This window comes from Eptatretus burgeri, chromosome 15, assembly GCF_056783735.1.
Source record: "Eptatretus burgeri isolate ZD-2024b chromosome 15, Ebu_testis_v1, whole genome shotgun sequence".
In the NCBI taxonomy this organism is placed as follows: domain Eukaryota; kingdom Metazoa; phylum Chordata; class Myxini; order Myxiniformes; family Myxinidae; genus Eptatretus; species Eptatretus burgeri.
In genome coordinates, this window is record NC_140975.1 from 37,312,864 (window position 1) to 37,332,032 (window position 19,169).

General features: G+C 45.1%; 1 protein-coding gene across 1 annotated transcript in view; it reads right to left on the reverse strand.

The window, feature by feature from the left end:
• Positions 1–19,169, reverse strand: part of LOC147011938 (protein kinase C alpha type-like) — a 334,968-nt gene that overhangs the window by 93,981 nt on the left and 221,818 nt on the right. Inside the window, exons 5-6 of the mRNA XM_085857692.1 lie at positions 16,141–16,272; positions 772–928 (exon numbers count right to left, since the gene is read on the reverse strand). Of these exons, the coding sequence (XP_085713818.1) occupies positions 772–928; positions 16,141–16,272 (289 nt within the window). The remainder of the gene's footprint in view (positions 1–771; positions 929–16,140; positions 16,273–19,169) is intronic.

Consider the following 19,169-nt stretch of genomic DNA (forward strand, 5'->3'; position numbering starts at 1 on the left):
TGTTGATTAGTTACAAACCCTCTTTCTGTATAAAAGTAGTGTGGGAACAGATTGCGTTGCTACACCCTCTGAAGCATTATTTGGACAATATTGCACTGCAGGAAGTAGTATATTGCTATCATAATGGCAGGAAAAAGACAATTAACAAAGGAAGACAGACAGACCATGATAACCCACCAACATTTGCTCCTTGATGTCTCTTTGTTCTTTTAAATCTGAACTGAAAATTTTTCATCAATCCACAGGTTTTTTTCCCCGCCTATATTTTAACCTCATTTTAGTTTAATAGTTTTGTTATTTCACAAAGTGCTTTTTATAAACACCACTTCATCATTAGGATTATTTGTGAACTTTCTAAAGTCATTTTTGTTGTGACCCTAGATGGTGGGTCTTTTGTAGTCAAGGTTTGATGACCAATTTGTAGTAAAAGACCATTCCAAGGTCAAAACAAAATAAAAGGTTGGACAGTTCACTTCAAATAACAGTACAGATAATGCACCCACTCAAACACACAATAGCACATTGATTCTTTTCTTTAGACAAGCTATAATCAAAAAGTTTTCCCCTTTACAAACTATTTCTGAGGCAATAACATGACATATTTCAAAAGTATATGTTTCACCAGCACAGGACATTTCATAGTTGAAGTGTGGAGTGGGGAGGGGGGGGGGGTGGGAGAGGGCAGACTTTTTGATACCGTTGTAAAAGTCATGTTTCATCTTTGTTTACAGAATGTGGTGATTGTTTATGTAATCCGACAGAGAAACTTACAAAACAAAGGCTTCATCCCAGACAGGGTTCAGCGTGGATTTAATTGTCTTTGTTTTCTGTTTGCTCTCACTCTTCGGGTCAGGTATCAGCTTCAGCTTGACGTAGGGGTCAGACAACCCGTTGGGGTCCATTGGGATTAAGTTTTTGGCTTCTTTCACTGTGTAAACAAATACAAATTATGATCAGATACACATAAACATTCCAATGAATGTTAACATGATTATTAGCAGAGTTGAAATATTGAATCAAAAGTCATATATTATATATGTAGATATATATTGAAACATGTGGAGTGTGACGAGCACTCCCCCCCCCCCGCCCCCCGATCACAATTGGACACAGTCCAATACCAAAGCGTCACCTCCAACCCAGAGGCCTCAGCCCTGCGACTCTGTTTAAGAGACAAAAATTATATGATCAACATCAGCTAAACATAAAACGAAGTTGTCTATCCAGGTTTCAGGCATATTTGCCCTAATCAGGACGGCATACCGATAAATATCTAACCAATGATGACCACATTGGTCGTTTAAACATCAGACACACCTCCTGACTGTTATGATGAGCATCACCACAGATTATGTATCACACGGTAAAAGTGCATAATCCGCAAAGAACAACCATCTTTCTGCCACTCAGATGATTGTTCCTGCTAATGCAAACCATTAACAAAAGTGTGTATATATATATATATATATATATATATATATATATATATATATATATATATATATATATATATATATATATATATATATATATATGTACATGTGTGTGTATTGTTGCAGACCGGGGTTAGGGCAAGAAGATCACAAGTAGGGGGGCGGCGGAAGGGGGGAGCTACCTCGGGTTCCCACCAGACTCTGCGGAAATGCAGGCCATCGCACACGATAACTCCTTGACGCAGCGGGTCGCTAATCGACCATGAACGCCATTAACTCAACCACGTGACTTAGGGTCGTCTGTCTAATGGAACATTGGTTACCTAAAATGGTCACGTGATCTAATTACCCGGGGACATGCCCTCACTTATTCAAAGTGTTCACGACAAAGTGTTCACGACGCCCCACAGTGTTCACGACACTTGTTCAAACCGGATCAGACGCAGCCGAGCATAACTGCCAAGGACGTACCAGCTCGGAAACAGATCATTGGGGGATAACGTCTCAGCTCGGCTAGGATACGGACCATGCTGGACCAATGAGGGAAAAGACTAAAACGAACTGGGGACATTTCTATACAAAGCATTTATTTACACTCAAGCAAGGAAACGTATGTGGCACAGTGAATGGGGTTTATTATTATGTACAGTAGGGATAGCAAGGAATTCGTAGGGTGCGACAAAAGGTAAGCAATTTACAAAAGCAGACACAGAGCAGACATATCATGTTATGTCTTCTACATCTTAACTTAGGTTATGACAGGCAACATCACACACACACACACACACACACACACACACACACACACACACACACACACACACACACACACACACACACACACACACACCCCATGAAGATTAGTTAGCCAGAAGGAAGGAGAGCAGATGAAAACTAATGGCCTCTCAATACCTGGCGCGGTCGACCGACCACGCAACCCAGTACACTTTGGGGGATACACATATATATATATGTGTATATAACTATATCTATATGTATATATATATATATATATATACCGTTGTATTGACCCCACAATTGAGCGATCCCACCTTAAGAGTCGGCATGTTATCTCTTGCTTGATCACTTTGCCGGGGCTTGTGGAAAAGTGTGCTCCGTACTGGTCCAGAAGAACGTCTGTCGCACACCATCCCCGAGTGCAGATGCAGCGATAGGCAGACAACGCGATGCAGTGAAGGGAGGGCGGAGCAGAGAGGCAGAGAAGTGCATGTGGCAAACAGGCGGAGACAGTGTGAGGCAGGAAGGTGAGAGGGAGGAGAGAGAGAGAAGGCAGATAGCTTTGCGATCTGCTTTTTATAAGTCCCAGGTGAAGGGTAGGGCGACGACCCGAAGCGACGCACCGGTATCCGAATCGTGCCCTTCCATTGGATCCCAGCCCCGCCCTGCCAGGCTCCTGGGGCCGTAAGTGGCCTCATTCGCACATCTGGTGTGACATGCCCAGGAGCCCTGCACCGAACTCCCATGCCATGTTCTGGTGACTGGACGAGTCTGGTGACATGTCCGTTCGGGGCACACCCGGTGAGCTGCGGTTGGTGCTGTTAACGTGCTTGGTTCGTCCCCGCGCCACGTGGTCTGAGTGGCCTGGGCCGCGCAGCACACTCGTTCGGTGGCAAATTGCATCAATGTGGAGGTGCATGGTGGCACACGGTGATTTTTCCTGTGTGCGGGAGATGTTGGTGGTCGAGGTGGTGAGCTTCTGGTGAGCGAAGGTGGAGCAAGGTGAGACGCCGTTGTAAATCAGCGTACAGATTTGAATGAAAGGGCGCGCCATGTGTGTCCTGTACAGTGTTGGTGGAGAGTCTCTCATCGGGTGGCTGCCTGGCTGTGGTACCTGCTTCAGTTTGTATCATGTAGAAAAGGAAAGTATTGGAATGAAAATCAGGATTGAATGGAAGATAGAGATATCATTAGACCTAGCGCTAAAACCCACGCAATGCACTACGTCCCGTTAACCCATTAGAAGGTCTGAGGAGAAGGTCTGACTGCATGAAGACTAACAAAATAACTGCCTGGGGATCACTGTATGTTGGGTGCCATTGCCTTCGAAGCATGCGGTTTTGTAGAACCGCAACAATATATTGTATGAAAATCAAAGACCCACTCGCATCTCTCACCTGTGAATAGAGGGAATAATAAATCAGCTCTCACCTAATCAATTAAACCTCGGGAGCTAGGATTATATAAATAAATTGACTTCTCCCATGCTCTTCTCGCCAAAAAAGCTGCATAAAGCAACAATGAAAGGCTATGCAAGGCAAACTCTTTGCTGTTGCAAACCCTTCCCAGAGTTGCATTATGCATCCTTTTTGCATTTTTTTGTTGCCATTTATTCCTTGTAATTTTGTTTCAAACGATTATAAGTTGTCTGGACAACGGAGCAGAAAAGTGGTCCATCATGCAAAATGGTGTAGAACATATTTAGAAAAGTGTAAAAAGTGGTCTAGAATGTAAACTGAGCCATAATGAAAAATTGTTTAAAATGTAAAATGAGAAAATGACAAATAAATAAAATGATTACAAGTTGTGTACAATGTAAAATGGGTCAGAATCAATATATTCCCCCTTCTTGAAGATGACAGGGGGACAGTTTCAGCAGGTGCATAAAAACTCAGAGGTAGAAATGGGAGAAACCCATGAGGTGACAGTGGGCAACAGACTTGACGGTATGGAGGGAAGAGCAAGAAGCAAGAGACTCTGGAAGATGATTCCGCATGTAGGAGATGAAGGAGATAAATCAATTGAGATGGGTGTTAAGTTTAGACTTAGGGAGGAAATGTGTGAGACCTGGTGTTGCAGGGGTTGGACGGAAAGGCAAAGGTGGTGGTAGGATCATTTTTGATAGGATTTGCCACCATCTGCTTGAGCACCAGCATCCAGAGCAGTCAGGCTTTACACCAAAGAGGTCAACGATTGACCGCATCCTTGCTCTTCGTGTCCTCACCAAACGCAGACGAGAGTTTCGGCAGGGGCTGCTTGCAGCTTATGTTGATATATTGTAAAGTGTTTGATTCAGTGAATCGGGATGCCCCTGGAGGATTCTTGGTCTTCGTGGGGTGCCACCAAAACTGATCAATCTGATGTCTGAACTCTACTCTGGTACTGAGAGTGCTGTGAGATGTGGTGGTGCCATCTCTGACTTATTTCCAGTTGTTACTGGAGTTCGTCAGGGGTGTGAACTGGCCCCCACACATTTCAGCACTTGTATGGACTGGATTCTGGGGAGGATGTCGGAGAGATCAAGCTGCGGTGCATCATTTGGGAATGTCAAGATCTCTGACCATGATTTTGCAGATGATGCAGTCATCTTTGCAGAGACTTTACATATCCTTTTGGGGGCCCTCAAGGTGCTGAATGAGGATTTGGAGCCACTGGGATTACGGGTTTCCTGGGTCAAAACTGGGATCCAGGCTTTCAATGACATCTTGGATGCTGCTACCCTGTCTGTACCTGTTTGTGGTGACGATGTTGAGGTCATGGAGAGATTCACTTACCTTGGCAGTGATATTCATGTCTCTGCCGGCTGTGAGCCAGAGGTCAAGAGATGTCTGGGTCGAGGCTGGGGAGTCATGGATTCACTGGATCATGGGGTGTGGTGCTGTCGGTTCCTGTGAGGGAGGACGAAAGTCCAAATCTTCAGGTCCTTGGTGCTTCCAGTCTTGCTCTATGGACGTAAGACTTGTACTCTGACCAGGGATCTGAGATAGAGACTTAATTCCTTTGGTACCAGGTCTCTTCGGAAAATCCTTGGCTATCGCTGGTCAGACTTTGTGTCCAACGAGCGGTTGCTGAGAGAGACACAAATGAGATTTGTTACCTGCATAGTCCGTGAGCATCAGTTGCGGCTGTATGGACATGTGGCTCATTTTCCTGATGCTGATCCTCCTCACCAGATTCTCTCAGCGAGGGAGCCTCGTGAGTGGGCGAGGCCAATGGGCCGACCACGTGCCTCGTCGTTGCAGCAGGTTGATCAGCATCTCAAGGAGATGGGGATGGGCCAGGCAACTGCCTGGGGGATGGCCAGACAGAGGTCCCTGCAGTACCGGCAGAAAGTGGATGCAGCGACGCGCTGTTCTGGTGCATGCTAACCTACCTGACCTGACAGGAGAGAGAGAGAGAGAGAGAGAGAGAGAGAGAGAGAGAGAGAGAGAGAGAGAGAGAGAGAGAGAGAGAGAGAGAGAGAGAGAGAGAGAGAGAGAGAGAGAGTTTGTGTGTGTCGGGGGGGGGGGGGGTGAGGGTGGACAGGAAAAAAAAAAAAGAGTACATGAAAATATATACGTATAAGACAGCAGGGCCTCCAACCTGCCTTTGTAAGCAAGAAGCACAACTTGAGATTCAGTCTCCTATTGTGGGATGCCAATGGTATGAAAGGAATTTAACTCCTCAGCTTCAACAGGGGGGGGGGTTGGGGGGAGGGAAGTGGTAGCACCAGTCCATTGTGAGATGAGAGGAGCTTTTTGAATCATAATACTTTGGATGAAGGTGGAGTGCACCACAAAAGCTGTCGAGATGAGTAAGGACCGGTTCTTGCAGATAATTCTGAGATTGCAGCCAGCCTTTTAGGCCATGCAGTTGGAGATATCTGCCCAAGACAGGCCACAGCTGATAAATCCACTTAGACCCTTCTGTTGATAAATCCACTTCGAATATGTTGTCATCCGTGCTTTAGCTATCTCATGCGCCAAGATTTCTGTTTAAAAAGGTTGCTTCGGGGTAACGCTCAGGTGTGACATTTCGATAGGATGAAGAGCACTTTTTTATCCTTGATTAACTCTCTCAACTACAATTTGTTCTTCACGGATTTGGATACCATTTGATAATTTATAACATACGAGTGAGTGTACAAGATGGCATGTCTCTCCATGGAGTGCCCCCTCCTGAAATGACATAATAAAGGCAGTCTCAACATGGGGAGAAGGCTGGGGGGATAGGAAAAAGAAGGGTAGTTAGGGGAGTGTGTGAAGAGCGGAGAGAAGATAAATTAATTCGAGAGATGTAACTGGGAGGGAAAGGGCTTGAATAGAGCAAACAGGAAGAAAGGTGTGGAGGTCGGGAGGTGATTAAAAAAAAATACATGTTTGATACTGAACTAGAAGGGCACTCGGTAGAGCGCATACCTCCACCATATAATGCCTGATCCACGAAAACATATTGGGCCCATTACATTTTTGAAATATCAGTGAAGGTTGATGATAGAGCAGGTGACTCAAGACAAAATAGAAGAAACATTACAGGCAAATAACCTCCTGGGTTGGCGAAGAGAGAAGAGAGAAGAGAGAAGAGAGAAGAGAGAAGAGAGAAGAGAGAAGAGAGAAGAGAGAAGAGAGAAGAGAGAAGAGAGAAGAGAGAAGAGAGAAGAGAGAAGAGAGAAGAGAGAAGAGAGAAGAGAGAAGAGAGAAGAGAGAAGAGAGAAGAGAGAAGAGAGAAGAGAGAAGAGAGAAGAGAAAAGAGAGAAGAGAGAAGAGAGAAGAGAGAAGAGAGAGAGAGAGAGAGAAAGAGAAGAGAGAAGAGAGAAGAGAGAAGAGAGAGAGAGAGAGAGAGAGAGAGAGAGAGAGAGAGAGAGAGAGAGAGGGAGAGAGAGAGAGAGAGAGAGAGAGAGAGAGAGAGAGAGAGAGAGAGAGAGAGAGAGAGAGAGAGAGACAAAGGCTTATGTTTCACAATGTGAAATAATGAGGTCAGATCAGTATTCCAACCCACTCTGTCACACAGCACACTATATGGATGAAGACCTTGGATGCTGTGAGAGACTGAGGAAGCTCGGGACTTAGCAAGGATTGACTTTATTAACCTTTGGAGGCATTTCAGGAAGACGTGGCAAACCCAGAGTAAATCATGGCTCATAGATGCACCAAGGTCTGAATGTACCTTGCCATTGAAATTAATCAGAGCATTTGCAAGAAGGCATTTTGAAAAAAAAGAGGGAAGAATGTCAGACACGGGAGAAAGGAGCATCCCATCCGGTGCACAATTTATATAACAATCGGTGTCGGTAATGCAGCGAATGCAGATGTTCATTTTTCGTGAATTAAATAATACACATAATGTTTGCATTGTCTGTAAAAATGTGTGGTCAGGAATTGTCATGATTTTTAGAAAACGGTTATGAAAATCGAATATTGATCACATCATACCATCCTACTTTATTCTTGGGATCCACGTTTTGATTTTATAACGATTGGCAACCCAAGATGCCTTGCACAAATATCCATGTAAACAGGTCGGTAGGTAATCGGATAGCATGTAGATTGATAGATAAACACAGAAACAAAAATAAATATGTAGTTACGTGTTAGGAATGGCAGAGGGCACCATTTACCTGTTAAAGAACCTTGCAATTTGCATTCAACTCCAGGGGTCTATGCCCTATTTGGCAATTGGTAGGTGGACACTGTCCGCAGGGAAAGGCTGTTGCCAATTTTTTTTTTGATATTAATGCTCTCAAACACTTTGAAATTAGCGAACTTGATGCTAAATCACACAGAGCTTTGTAGAGGAGTATTTATCATTTGAGGGTGGACAGGATAGTACAGAGGGATGCGCATTTCCATCCTGTGTTTTAATCTCAACTCAGATATGAACTATCACCCAGGTGTCTTGCATGCATGGTGAGGCATCAATGTGTGTGCACCTTCTATCGGAATTACATTAAGTCGTAAGATCCGTCTGCCAACACTGGTTGCTGGTGAACGTTAAAAGACCGCACAGTGTCTTTTAACAACAACCACACAGGCCGTTCCTTTGCTCTCGCGTGCCCGTACGTGCCCCAAAAAAAGGAAATTAATAAATAAACTTTCAAACCGCGAGCCAGAAACAACCACACAGGCCGTTCCTTCACTCTCGCGTGCCCGTACGTGCGTGTCCGTACGTGCAACCCCCCCCCCCCAAAAAAAACTTTCAAACCGCGAGCCAGAAACAACCACACAGGCCGTTCCTTCGCTCTTGTAAATGACGACTGAATTGGGGCATTGTGTTTATCTGTAAATGCGCATAAGAAATTGAGAAATTATGAGAATACATTGTCATCACTATCTGGAAGTGGTGCGTGCCCATACGGAATGTTCACATGCATTCCACGAATTATCTTTTGCATTGAAGTATCAACTGCTGTGATACTTACACACAAATAGTTAATTTAAATCCAAATTAAAATCAAGTTTACCTCCCTGTCTTTGCTTGTCATGACATTCGCTGCCATTGACCATTGCCACTCCTACACCACGGTAACTAAGGCACCGATCGATCCCCATCGTAACCAGCATAGCACGTGACGTCATCGTCGGCCGGCCATGCACCGGCCTATGCAGCCACGCCCACACAGCAATGTGTGCTGTCATTGATTTGGTAAATAAATGGCCATAACTTGGGAACCACTTGTCCGATTAATATCAAACCTTGAAAAGGCACATCCACAGGGCCCCAGCAATATACCTGGCCAATTTCAATTAGATCGGACCAGTGGTTGTCAAGAAACAGTGGTGACACACACACACACACACACACACACACACACACACACACACACACACACACACACACACACACACACACACATTTCTGGAATTATAGATATATTTTTTTTTGTTAGTACAAAAAGCAGTTTTTCTGATTCTTTCCAGGTTTATCTTGGCAGATCTTTCTCCTCAATAAATCACCCTATACGCATAGAGTTTGTCCTCGCAAGAAGGTGGTGGAGAGAGGGAGGGGGGGGGACATAATCTGTGAAATATGCTGCCCCTGCCCCCTTCCTTTCCTGTTGAGCCATTCCATAAATTGAGAATGTAATGTTCTCATACCTACAACTCTGGTACAAAGCCTATCTCACAGGTTGCTATAGTCTTTCTCTTCTATCATATGCAGCACATGGCTGCAGGTGGCATGATTTCCTGGGAAGGGATAGGGCAGGGGAGAGGAGGATGCTGGGGTAGAGGGATGGCTGTCCCTCTGATGCAATGCCCTCTGTCGGTTAGAACAGGAATTTAGAATTTGGTCACGGTGCCGTTGAGAGCTCATCCACTCTTCCTCTTCATGTCCCACATGTGGAATCACTTGATATTCCACTTATACACGTCTAGTCCAGTGAGGACGAGCCCTGATGACAGGAGTTGACATTGCAAGAAACCTTATCTCCCAAGGTGGGTTCATGATACAAACACTGCCAATGTGGCATCACCACTTACTTGAAATCCATGCTTTAGTACCCTTCTTTCCTGAGCTGTGGAGCTATCTTCCTGAGTCTGTAATCTCAAGCTCTTCCCTACAAGATTTTGTCTACCACTCACCCCCACCTTAAGGCCTCTCACATTTCTACAACTGAGCTTCACTACGATGGCCGAGACACTGTTCCTAACCTTCTCTTGCACTTGATCCTCTCATTGGGTGCACCTGTTTATTGTCGCCAAACTGTTTTCCATCAGCCCCATTTTGTTTGTTGACCCAATTGCATCCTATTGTTCTGCTCTTCGATGAGCCTGGATGCCTGTATTAAGGTTTTTAAATTATTATTAGATAAACATCTGCAACATATTAAATTGTTCACCTCCCTGTGAAGACTAACCTCATCTCTGCTTAATCAAGTACGGGGAGTACTGTAGGTTGAAAGACCTTGGTCTTGGAGGCATTGGATTTCTGCTTCGTCCTATTGTGTCAGACCAACCACCCCCTCCACCCCCACCCCCCGAGTTAAAGCAGCTTTTCAGAACAGACCCTCAATTTCCCAACATACGGAGCCATCTTTAGATATTTCCTGCTGCAACATGGTAAAGCCAACAATCTGGATCACCACTGTCTCATCCTCATGATCAACTGGATGCTGCCATTGAGAATGTGTTGATCATGACATAGTTCAAAAGGAATGGAGGTCCAGCTGCTTAATAAACCTAGCTAGTAACATTTTCGTGAATGCTTTCATTTTAGCGTAGACAAAGACTAGCAGACTAATAATAGCCTTGTATTTTTAGCACATGAAACATTCCACCGACATGTCGCTTTTCCCTTTTATAAGCGCTTTTCTTTTATGACGCTTTTCGCCATCATAAGGATAATGTAATGGCTTTTCCTTTCTGTTGGGAATATCTTGGTGTCCCATGGGATGCTGCATGATGATGACATGAGATGCATCATACATTTTACAGAGCATTGGTACTGCCAAGGTCGTTTCTTGCCAAGGGTTGTGCTGCTTGGTTTGCCATTGCCTACCGAGTCGTGAGTCTGGACAGGAAAGTGGAATTTGGTCAGGGTTCCAGCGATAGTTCATCGACTCTTCGCAAAGAACACAGTGGGATCTTTAATGCCCATTAACTAATGCTGGCAGACGGAACACCCAGTTTAACGTCCATCTGAAGGATAGCCTGTAGCTCAGCCGTTTAACCATTACTTGCTCAAACACATCCATTTCAATAAATCCGATTAGGTTCACACATCCGTGCCATGAAGACCGAAGAGACTCTCACTGAATGTTTGCTCGCAAAGGTACCCAACCCAGAGAAGAAATAATGATACTAATCATCATCATCATCATCATCATCATTGATATTCTCAAGTAAGAATAACCTGTGTTTGTTTACTCGATAACTCCCTCCAGTATAATTTGAAGGATCTCTTCAAAACTTGCCATTTTTTTTATGGGATTGGTGTCACAATCCCTTGGAGGTGTGTTCCTGATGAAGGTTCAATCTGTCAGTGACAATCACAAGGATGCCATGTGCAACTATAGAAATTCTCTTGAAGTGGCAAAGAGATTAAACAACAATGTCAAATGGATAAAAAGTGATTTTTATTGTTATTTTTTTCTTTACAGGAGTAAGCTCGTGGAAGAGTAAGGTTGAACTCACAATGGGACAAACACCAAGGGAATGAATAAATGGGAAAAGAGGAAAAGGAGAAGAGGCTAATTTGACTGGTCAAGATGGCGTAACAAGGCGTAGTATTGTTGTGGGCCGGGGGTCGGTGGCGAGGAACGACCGCTAGACGGAGCAGTCGGGCCGTCTCCCACCGAACACCCAGAAACGAAGGTCGTCAGCCCGGATAACTCCAGAGTCGATGGGTCGCTTAAAGGACCCTGGTCACCAATAGTTCGACGGCGTGAGGTGGGGTACACTTGTCTATTCCAATTTACCTAAGTACTCACGCCATCTAACTACCAGGGAAGCCACACCATCGGCCGGCTTTGTGCGAACCGAGTCGCTGTTACCGACTCGGATCTGGCGTAACCGAGTGGGAGTTACCAAAGCCGTGCCGGTCCAAATAACAACTTACGGCACAATCGGCTTCACTGACTCTCAAGCCCGAACCATACTAGGTCAATGATAGAAACGACAGGCAACGAGCTGGTACATTTAACAGTTATTTATTTACAATAATAAGACACAGGGGAGACTTATTCTGAATATACAGGCATTGTACAATGAGAAATCAACACTTATACAATTTCTAATTATAGGACAGCACCACCACAGACACACACACACACACACACACACACACACACACACACACACACACACACACACACACACACACACACACACACACACACACACCAAAAGAAAATGGACCTGGATTATCTTTATTTCGACCCTCACAGCCAAGGGGATAGACAGGCTGGAGGTCAGAGTTTGGTCGGTACCTGGCCGCCTCGTGCGGTTTGGCCTGCGACTGCAGGTGTGAAACTGGAGGTCGTCGGCGAGCCCAGACACGGTATAGCGGGGTCCAGGCGGGGGCCAGGGTCGCTCCTCACAGAGGGCCAGCGGAGATTCCCGGCTTGGACTCGGGGTTATTGCTCGACAAAATGAGAGATGGAAGTCGATGGTTGTGGAATAGTCAGAGGACCAGCTTGAGACACGGCAACGACGACCACCAATGACACCCACCAAGAGCAATGGTGACCCCTTTCTTCTCCAACAATTCCAACCCAACTCCAGCGAACACTCATGGGAGCTGTTAGGGTTATTAGGGCCTGGTGGGGTGATCCCCCGGGTGTGGTGGTGTGATCGGTCCTCTGAGGTAATCTTTGCCCTGATTGGTCAGGGTTTCGTGGGATGATATCTCTCCCCCTCTGATTGGACAGGCGGAAACCCTGCCTTTCTGGGGTGGAGTCGGAGCTCTGAGGTAATCTTTGCCCTGATTGGACAGGGTTTCATGGGGTGATGTGCTGACCATCCGTGATTGGACAGGGAGGAATCCCCTCCTTTCCTGGGCGGAGTTGGTGTTCTGAGGTGAGGAAAGCTCCATCCACATCCGTGGTCGAACGCACGTGGGCAATGGCGTCGATGGTGCGAAGAAGTGAAGGCTTGATTTGTTGGCGTGGGTATTGCAAAAATCTAACACGAAAGAAACTTCGCAGCGCACACATGTAATTCCCTTTAGACATAGGGAGGAATCTAACTATACACATACTTATTGAAATAACTAAGCTTAGGGACTGCTGTCTGTTTGTGTGCAAATGGCTTCCAGATTCGTAACAGTATTTTGTCCAAGTACTGCTAAACTGGAGGTTCATGGAGGTGGCAAGAAGGGGATTTGTGTTCTCCTGTGTTCAAGTACAATATATAATTCAATTGAAATAAAATAAAGGTTTTAAAGCTGTTGAAAAAAAAGTCCATACAAGTGCTGAAAACTTTTCAGCACTTGTATGGACTGGATTTTTGGGAGGATGTCGGAGAGATCAAGTTGCGGTGCATCGTTTGGCAATGTCAAGATCTCGGACCTTGATTTTGCAGATGATGCAGTCATCTTTGCGGAGACTTTAGACATCCTCTTGGGGGCCCTCGAGGTGCTGAATGAGGAGTCGGAGCCGTTGGGATTACGGATTTCTTGGGTCAAAACAAAGATCCAGGCTTTCGGTGACATCTTGGATGCTGCTGTCCTGTCTGTGTCTGTTTGTGGTGAGGATGTTGAGGTCGTGGATAGATTCACTTACCTTGGCAGTGATATTCATGTCTCCGCAGGTTGTGAGCCGGAGGTCAATAGACGTCTGGGTCGGGCCTGGGGAGTCATGGATTCACTGGATCATGGGGTGTGGCGCTGCCGGTACCTGTGCGGGAGGACGAAAGTCCGAGTCTTCAGGTCCTTGGTACTTCCAGTCTTGCTCTATGGGTGCGAGACTTGGACTTTGACCAAGGATCTGAGACGGAGACTTAATTCCTTTGGTACCAGGTCTCTTCGGAGAATCCTTGGCTATCGCTGGTCGGATTTTGTGTCCAACGAGCGGTTGCTGAGAGAGACTCGGATGAGATTTGTTACCTGCATAGTCCGTGAGCGTCAGCTGCGGCTGTATGGACATGTGGCTCGTTTTCCTGACGCTGATCCTGCTCACCAGATTCTCTCAGCGAGGGAGTCTCATGAGTGGAGGAGGCCAGTGGGCCGACCACGTGCCTCATGGTTGCAGCAGGTTGACCATCATCTCAAGGAGATGGGGATGGGCCTGGCATCTGCCTGGGGGATGGCCAGACGGAGGCCCCTGGAGTACCGGCGGAAAGTGGACGCAGCGACGCGCTGTTCTGGCACATGCTCCCATACCTGACCTGAAAAAAAAGACCTTTTTTTTCAGAAGTTTACTGCCATTGATGCAGCATCTTGTACACCACCTTATTTAAAACGTTAAATGAGTTATTCGTGCCTGTTGTATGTGTTCTTTATGATATCCCTAAAATCAGTAAGTTTCCTGTTCGGAATGATTTTCAATTCTGTTTGACTGCTAGACAGGCAGACAGACTAAAAAAGGGTGTGCATGCGTGATCGGGACGAGATTCCATGGGATTTGGCAAATTTGAGCCAAAGTACTGCGAAACTGCAGGTCGTGTGCTCATTCATTTTCCGATTCGTGTTTTACAGTGTTCAAAATATAACACTCAATTGAAATCACGTAGTTGCTCGATCATAGACTGACGTCTGCAGACAGGCAGACAAAGTGAACCAATTGCTTAACCCATCTTTTTGCTTCATGCGTGGGGTAAAGATCATGGGACAAAATTGGGGCTGACAAAATATGGCGGTGTACTGTTTGATTGAAGTCCTGCAGGGAAGAGTGAGACAATACAGCCTCTGTAAGGTGATTCCAGAGACAGGAGAAGAGAGGAATAAAAGAGTAGGTGGTGTGCTGTCAGCTTGGATTTTGGAAATTGGACATACACGTACATCCTGGAGAAGATATGGAGGATTGGAGGAGGAAGAGAACAGACAAAGCAACATTTCAGAAGAGGTGGTATAAAAACCAAGGGACCACTGACCTGCCTTTGATTGACGCTACAGACCCTGTGTGTGCTTTGGTTTCATCATAGGAGATTCCAATAATGTTGAGAGGTTTGAATTCCAAGGAATTGACGAGAGACAGATGTGATGCTGGGGCGCCAGCCCATAGTGAAGATGAGTACCATACTCCACTGAACTATGGTGGATGGAGAAAAACGTTGTCGACTGCGAGTAGCTCTGGTTAACCAAGAAAAGACCGAGATAGATGGAGGATGCGCAGCCTGCAGCTGGCTTTGGAGGCCAGCTTTGCTTTGTGGTCGGCCAGGAATGATCATGACTAATTGTAAACCTGGAAGTTCAAGACACTGAACTTCTTTCAGTGGACGACCAAGGAAATAAATATGAGGGGTCATTTGCTGATCCTTTTGAAGTGATAGGGTGAGACTTTAGACCTCCCAGGATTGAAGAACATGTTTAATTGATCAGATCAGAGTCTAAATATTTTCAGATCAGCAAGGAGAGGGTGGAAGGGAGAGAGAGAGAGAGAGAGAGAGAGAGAGAGAGAGAGAGAGAGAGAGAGAGAGAGAGAGAGAGAGAGAGAGAGAGAGAGAGAGAGAGAGAGAGAGAGAGAGAGAGAGAGAGAGAGAGAGAGACAGACAAACAAAGACAAAGAGACAAAGAGACAGAGAGACAGACAGAGACAGACAGAGAGATAAATGCAGTTGCTGTCTGCCAAGGATTGGGGATAATGTACAACACAATGTGAAGAAAAAAGGAAGAAAGGGTTTTCCAGGGCATTGCAGAGGTCATATATATATATATATATATATATATATATATATATATATATATATATATATATATATATATATATATATATATATATATATATATATATATATATATTAGAAGCACCTGCTCCCTTCAGTGGCCATCAAGGGGGTCATGTCATTATATTTATGCCTATTTTACTCCAAGGGGTCCCAGGACTACACAACCAAAAAATGGTTGCGATCGGTTCAGCCGTTTTTGCGGTACCTGGGAACAGACCGACGGACAGACGGTGAATTATAGATGAGGAACAGGACTGCGGTCAAAACACTGCCTTGGAAAACTCGAGCCTCCACTGGGAGACTGGAGGAGAGGGTTACATTAATGGCAACACCTTGACTGTGCGGGTGAAGGAAGACATTTGTGTACATTGTGTGATTTACACCTGAGATTTACATTGTGTGATTCAATGTGCTCCTTCCAATAGTTTTGGGCCACAGATGGTGCTGGTGTGAACAAACGAAATTGTGCATAAATTCCATTTGTAATCTTAATCGAAAAAACAAACAAACAGCACCTTAAAATCCCAGCTGTACATTTGCTGTGCTCTGCAGGTACACACACACACACACACACACACACACACACACACACACACACACACACACACACACACACACACACACACACACACACACACACACACACACACACACACACACACACCTACCTGTCACAAGCAGAGACTCTCCCTCCACCACCAAGGCGTGGATGCGAATGCGCCCGCGGCGTTCCGTGTGGTCCATGCCACACAGGCTGGGCACGTTAACCACGCATCGCTTGTGCACATTCATGTCGCATGCTATGGAAAGGAGTGAAAACATGGGGGGAATTATTTGTGGCTTGAGAGGACAGTACAAAATTTGCTATGGGGGCGTCTACATATGACATACGCAAAAACGGTAAATGGCAACACGCCCTTTGTCCTGCTCCTCCCAACAAACATCCTCGCCCTCCCCCCACCCCACACTCCTTCCACCTCCTCTACCCTGCATTTTTTTAAACTTGTTTTTCTTCATTGGATCCACTTGTTTTGTTCATATTTACTTTCCCCCTTCCCCGGGATGCACCCACTTTGCACATGGCTCCCAAACAATCACATACAGCTAGCAGGGCAACTTACACAATGAACTAAGTAGAGTATGCAGCACTTGGATGTCACATTTTACAAACAGAGGAAACAATTGAATGCATGTGTTCTGGAGAATTCCTGGTCATCACAAAATCAAGGGAGGCACAAAGCACCCCCCCCCAACCCCTTTATATGGGCCGGTTTCTCTGTATGCAAGTTCAACATGGGGTCTGAAATTGTTTCTCGGCTTCCACTGGATGAAAGTGGCTGAAAATATCAGAAGTAAATTCTTTGTATGTCGAGGTAATATGTTCCAAATTTCAGCAACGTCCAACTCGGCATTCTTGAGTTTTTAACGAAAAACTTCGAAATTCACGTTGGTGTCCATCTGTCCGTCCGTCCACCCAAAATGTGTTGGCGCTCATATCTCAAACGCTATTCATGAAAACTGAAAATTCCTCCGGGGCGGGGGTGGGGAGGGGGGAGGGTCGCCCCCCAAAATCGATATTTGTTTTCCTCCTTCTCCGAAAGCACATTTTTTTTGATGAAACTTGAAATTTGAAACTTGACTTGACGACAACCTTCATCACCCATGATATTCTTGGGGATATGCCAGGGGCATAGAAAAGGCCCCTTTATATGGTAGTACATTCTAGAATATAAGAACCGTTGCTTCACTGACGGAAATACCAATCTTTTCTGTGATGGCTAATCAATAGGGCAAGAAGAAAAAGGATCCCGAGGAGTGCAGGGATACCCAGCGTTGAAAGTTAGTGTTTGCAGTTTCATCACGTGTAGCCATGTCCCCATTAAAAAAATAAATGAAAAAAACATTTATTTATTTTTTTCATCACAAACCTTCTTGGGAGTTCCCTGAATCGACCGTAGTTTGATTTATTGAAATCTGTTAATCCGTTCTTATGTTATAACACGACAAACAAACAAACAAACAAATAAACAAACAGACAAACAGACAGACAAACAGACACAGCTCCTTTTATAATACAGATGTGCCATGTGGCAAACAATAGAAAAGAAGGGACATTCAAACAACCTTGTGTGCATGCTGTACTACCCTTGTGGTCTTGTGGTTTTCTATCATTCTGGCATTTTCCCCAAGAATGGTATTGGCAGCAATATGGGAGTCAATATCTAGGCCATTTCATCACCTCTCTAGATTAATTAATTAACCTCCATAATGCCTTAATTATCACAGCACACACTGAATTGGAAGGACATTGTTCACTCTCGCCAATTCAAATAATTCAGTCAATCCTCACATTACAGAGGCCTCTGCAAAATGATCAAGTGGATTTTCCAATGACAAGATGTCATTGATGTGGATCAGTAGCATTATTGGTTCCCAAATGCTACCACGAGGAAGAGCCATGAGTTTTTAGAGCATGGAAGGATAAAGTTGACTCATTGAGGGATCCCATCTCAAGCAACACACTGCTTCATTGAGAGTGCAGAGAATATCTGACGGCCAGTCCAGTCGGAGAACATGAATACGATTTGCTCAGAGCTTGAAAGCGGGTCAGGGTGCTATACCGAAGACAATGCATGGGATATGTTCAATGTGATGGCCCTGACCTCTTGTTTCAGTTCAGATTCAGGGCATACAACCATTGTTGACGTTGAAAAGGCAGTGGGTACAAAGTGGAAAAACCTGAGATGGTTGGTGATCAGACAATTATGGAAGAGTTGAATCTTGAGATTTTCTGCAATGATTGATTACTTTGGTGATGATGAGGAGATAGATGGCTGACTGGTCAAAGGCTGAGACGATCGACACTTTTGCCACCATTCTTAGGAACTGATGTAACAGTTGTTGACTTTTCATGATGCATGTATGTGGCCATCAGAGAAAGACCTGGGAAAGAGCAGAAAAAAGAGTGGACAAACAAAGCAGATGAACAAGTCTTGAGTATTTAAAGGGAAGCTCAGATGTGGGAGGGATTTATCGGTGAGGTGGATTAGGATGGGTACTGCAAGAGAGGGAATCAGGACGCTGTCCTTTTCTGCAAAGACAAAGCCTTAAGCATGACCACTATTCATAATGCCTTTGCCCTTCAACAATAAGGAATATATGAGATGTAAGTACCGGAGATAGACTTGCCCAAATATCAGATATGAGAGACCGAAGGGTCTTGACCTCAGCTCGGCTGAGCCTGATTTGAGCTCTGGCAAGTTTGAGAACTGAAACAAAATGAATGTGAGCTTTAAAGAGAGAATGTAAGTTCCGATCGATGTATTCTTGACAAAAGCTAACCTTCCTCCACCAAGCTTGACCACCCCAGGCTTGGCAGTCAGGTTTGAAATGCTATTGAAAAAGTCAGCACCCATGAGATTTCATGTGCAACCAGCTTTGTAAAACATTTATGGACATAGCATGATATACTCGACTCTATCCTGTGGAAGGTGCTCAAAACTGTATGTTTGTTGACCCAGATTTGATTCAGCATGCTTCTTTGTTCAGATTACAAAATGCTGTATTCTACAACAATGGAATGTGCTTCAACATCATTGGACTTCCCACGATGAAGGTGAGTCGATGTGCCTACTACTTTCCAATTGCAGACAGGTTGGGGTCGATGCCTCCTTTCTGGTCTTGCACCCTCTGCTCT